The following is a 4265-nucleotide window of genomic DNA, read 5'->3' as shown; positions in this document are numbered from 1 at the left end:
CCAGATGCAGGCTCAGGGGCGCGGTCGCCGCCCTCGGTCCCGGGGTTCCGGGCGCGGAGCTGGAGCCGGCACCCGCGGGAGGAGCAGGGACGCGCGCAATGAAGGGAAGAAGAGGAGGGCAAAATGATGACGGAGAGGAAGAAGCTGCTTCATTCCCCTCGATAGGGGGTGGCGCGCCTCCGCCCCGACACTTGGCACTGGTTGCGAGTCTGAGATCCTCAAGCCTGGCTCATTGTTTCCTTAGGAGAGTGTCGCCTGGCGTCCCTCTAGCCCTCCAGCCCCAGGTATGAGAGCGCCTACCACGCGGCACCGCACCCAGCGCTGTTTGTATTATCCTGTGTGTGTTAGTCGCTCAGTCGTGTCCAACTCTTTGCGACCCCATGGACTGTAGCCCACCAGGCTCCTCCGTCCATGGGATTCTCCAGGCAAGAATACTGGAGAGGGTTGCCATGCCCTTTTCCAGGGGATCTTTCCAGACCCAGGGATCGAACCCTGGTCTCCCACATTGAGGGCAGATTCTTTACCAGCTGAGCCACCAGGGAAGCTCAAATGGTATTATCCTGGATCTTTTAATTTCTGCAACATCCTAACCGACAGGAGCTGTTACCACCGGTGTACGGGGGAGGAAGGAACGGCTTTGGGGTAGTTGCGTGGCTTGCCCTGAGTTCTGTAGCTAGTGGCGAAGCGAGCACTCCAAGAGGAGCCCGCAGCCTTTTAACTCTGCCGGGTTATTGTCGGATTACGCGGTCTACACCTGTCACGGGCCTCGCTCGCAGCAGGAAAGGGAGTAAAGAAGGACCACAGGGTGACCAGGTGTCTTTTCTCCATTCGGACCGTTGGCCCGGGGCGAGGAGAGAGCACTGCGCGCGCGCGCGCGGATGGCTTTGCGCCTTGAAGAGGACAACCTTCCTTCTCCAGGGATCGCGATCGCGGAGGGAGCAGGGCTATGGGGCAACGACTCCCCTGGAGCTGCAGGGGGTGGCAGAGAATCTAGGGTCCGGGAATGGACACTGGGAAAAAGTAGGGTGGTGACAGCGCGGCTGCCCCCGGAGCCGCCGGGGGAGGAAACAAGCCTGCGCTTGCGGAGTGTCCACGCGGTGGATGTGCGGCGCTTTCATTCAAACTTTGGGGAGTCTTTGGTTCTGGCGTCAGCGAAGATGTGACCAATCAGAGTCCGGGAACTAGAATAAATTATGCAAATCACCATCTGGCGATGGATCAGATGACTCCCAATACTTTTAAAAAGTACCTCGCCGGGAGCTCGCTGGGTGACAGTGGCGAGCCCTGGCTTCCTGGGCAGGCGGCACGAGAGAGGGCAGATCTGGTTCTGGTTCAAGCCCCTTCACATTCCCCCCACCACCCCGCGGCTGAGTTTAGCTGAGTTTTCATCTTCCACCTTCTCCACCTTCAGCTAAGGCCACCGTTCTCTCTGGTGGAGAGAGGGCTTCCCACTGGGGGTCTTACAGGCTTGGACCGCTGGAAACTTCGAGAGGTGTTTTTTGTCTTTTTGAAAGTCCCATTTTGGAGAAGGGGGTGCGGGGAGGTGGTAAGGATGAGAAACACCGTTCTTCAGCTCTGCCTGTGGAGCGCCTATTGTGGCTTTGCCACGGGAGACCCCACACCCCTTGGCCCAGAGGGACGGCTGCAAGGTAACGTGGACTTGTTTTATTACCACCCCCGCAACTTCTTTTCTGGGCCAGGTGCCCTCTCTCTTGCCCACCCTTCTTCCTCGACCCTGCAGCATCCTCCTTGCTTTCCGCCTGCGCTGTCCACTCTCTCCTCCTAATTAGTCTTGCAGTTCACTTGTTCCTCGGCGCTTCTGACCAGGGCATCCCAGAGCCGGCCGGCTGCCGGGTGCGCTCGCCCGCGCTCGGTCCGGCTCCACCCCTTTGCCGTTAATATGCACTCTTATCGATGCTGTCCAGTCAGCAGAGTTGGCTGCCAGCAGCTCTTTAACCTTGCTTGCCCTCTTTGAACCTGCGGGTTTTCGAGGCAAGAAGGTTGTTAGAAAGAGCTCTGTCATCTGGCGCTCTTCTTTTTAATCTCGGCTAGATGCTTTGAAATTTAAGGTGCCAGGGTAGCTGGCTCTGGTTTGAGGAGCGCTTTCGGGGAGGATTTGGTGGGCAATTTGTGCAGAGAACCCCAGGCTGCCAGCCTACTCTTCCTCCTCCCCAACAGTCTTTCCAGCCTTTGCTCCTCCTCTTGCTACCTGTCTTGCTTCCATCTGCCAGCTTTTCTTTTTCAGTCTCTTCTATTGGAGGAAGCATGCCCTGGAGGAGCAAGGGTAGGGTCACCCCACAGGAGTACCAGGTCAATTGGTTAAGCAGAGGAGAGTGGGGAACCCCTGAACCATATCCTATCAGCTCATCTTCTACTATCCTGTTGTTCAATTCAGTTCAGTTCAGTTGCTCAGTTGTGTCCGACTCTTTGCGACTCAATGAACTGAAGATTGGGTCAAATGATGTTGGTCCAAGTTGCTTATGTATGAGCAGCAGGGTTAATCTGAATGAATGGAAAAATTACTTAACACGTTCCCAACTCTAGTATAATTGAACCAGAGTAGGTTTCATCTCTAGTTCCTCTCCTGTAAAATGCTAACATTCCTTTCAACTTCTATGTTCTGTGATTCTAAGTATTTGGGGGTTATTTCCTTCATTCAAAGAAGTCTTTATTTGCCAGGAACCCTTCTAGGAGTGGGGCTTCCCAGGTGGCACAGTGGTAAAGAATCTCCCTGCCAATGCAGGAGCCACAGGAGACATGGGTACCATCCCGGATCAGGAAGATCCCCTGGAGGAGGAAATGACAATCCACTCCAATATTCTTGCCTGGAAAACCCCATGGACAGAGGAGCCTGGTGGGCTACAGTCCATGGGATCCCAAAGAGTCGGACATAACTGAGCACCTGAGCACACAGGCTTTTAGGAGGATATAGCAGTGAACAAAACAAGTGTAAGTCCATACCCCCAGGGATCTTGCATTTCAGTGATGAGAAGACAGCCAGTCAACTACTTAAAACATAGAAATAGTGCTCAGTGTCATGGAGCAAAATAAAGGAGAGGCAGAAGGTACAGAGGGCTGGAGGGAGAAGGTGGTGTAGCGTTAGTCTGTGACCAGACTTCCCTCACTGAGGAGTTGACTTCTGAGCAAGGAACTGGAGGAGAGGAGAGGATGAGCTTGGGGACATCGGATGAAGAACAATTATGAAGTCCCAGAGGCAGAAGTGATGTGGGCTGGAAGTAGTAGAAATGAGCTAGAGAACTGTGGGGTCAGAGAGAGCCAGGTGCTAAAGTGAACCTTTTGTGTTCACTTTATGTGGGTTTATCCACAAGTCAGTGCTGGGAAGCCAGCAGACCCTCTTTGCCTTTTCCCTAGACTTCCCATCTGGTCTCTATGAGTGGCTATCTGGGTGGAAACTGGGAGATTTTGAATGAATTATGTCCATGGTTCAAATTTCTGCCAGTTGGGGCTTTTGTTCATTAATGACAGAGTTCTGCTCATGTGTATTTAGTTGCATTTTCTGGAACTTTATCCTTTTTACATCTGGTACATTGTCCTCCCCCTTGGCCTCTTCACCACCAACCCCTCTACCACTCTAGTCTCTCTTTCCATGACTCCATTTGTTTGTGTTTTTTTTCTTTCTTTTTAACTCTGGGATAATTAAGCTCCTGGTATGGTCATTTGGTCCATTTTCCCTTGATTTCTGGGTGACTGGACAGTTTGTCTAATTTCCTAGCCTGTTATCAGGGGCGGTATCCTAGATGATTAGAACAGGGCTGCTGCTGCTGCTAAGTTGCTTCAGTCGTATCCGACTCTGTGCGACCCCGTAGATGGCAGCCCACCAGGCTTCTCTGTCCCTGGGATTCTCCAGGCAAGAACACTGGAGTGGGTTGCTCCTCCAAGGGATCTTCTTGACCCTGGGATCGATCCCTTATCTTCTACATTGGCTGGTGAGCTCTTTACAATTAGTGCCACCTGGGAAGCCCTAATGATGACAATCAGATCAGATCAGATCAGATCAGTCACTCAGTTGTGTCTGACTCTTTGCGACCCCATGAATCGCAGCACGCCAGGCCTCCCTGTCCATCACCAACTCCCGGAGTTCACTCAGACTCACGTCCATTGAGTCAGTGATGCCATCCAGCCATCTCATCTTCTGTCATCCCCTTCTCCTCCTGCCCCCAATCCCTCCCAGCATCAGAGTATTTTCCAATGAGTCAACTCTTCACATGAGGTGGCCAAAGTACTGGAGTTTCAGCTTTGCATCA

General features: G+C 53.0%; 1 protein-coding gene across 2 annotated transcripts in view; it reads left to right on the top strand.

The window, feature by feature from the left end:
• The first annotated feature begins 37 nt into the window (after window positions 1-37).
• LIPG (lipase, endothelial) overlaps window positions 38-4265 on the top strand; it is a 35567-nt gene continuing 31339 nt past the window's right edge. The window contains exon 1 of one of the 2 annotated variants that reach the window (XM_010849819.1): window positions 38-284. Coding sequence is in view for 1 of the 2 variants with exons in the window: in XM_010849818.1 (XP_010848120.1) it covers window positions 1553-1649 (97 nt within the window). In the remaining variant the exon portion in view is untranslated. Of the gene's footprint in view, window positions 285-1248; window positions 1650-4265 lie in introns of those variants that run through there. The other variant, XM_010849818.1, reaches the window with a different exon arrangement.

This window comes from Bison bison, unplaced genomic scaffold, assembly GCF_000754665.1.
Source record: "Bison bison bison isolate TAMUID 2011002044 unplaced genomic scaffold, Bison_UMD1.0 scf7180017864287, whole genome shotgun sequence".
In the NCBI taxonomy this organism is placed as follows: domain Eukaryota; kingdom Metazoa; phylum Chordata; class Mammalia; order Artiodactyla; family Bovidae; genus Bison; species Bison bison.
The sequence above is the reverse complement of the archived record's forward strand: the minus strand, read 5'-3'. Positions and strand labels throughout refer to the sequence as shown.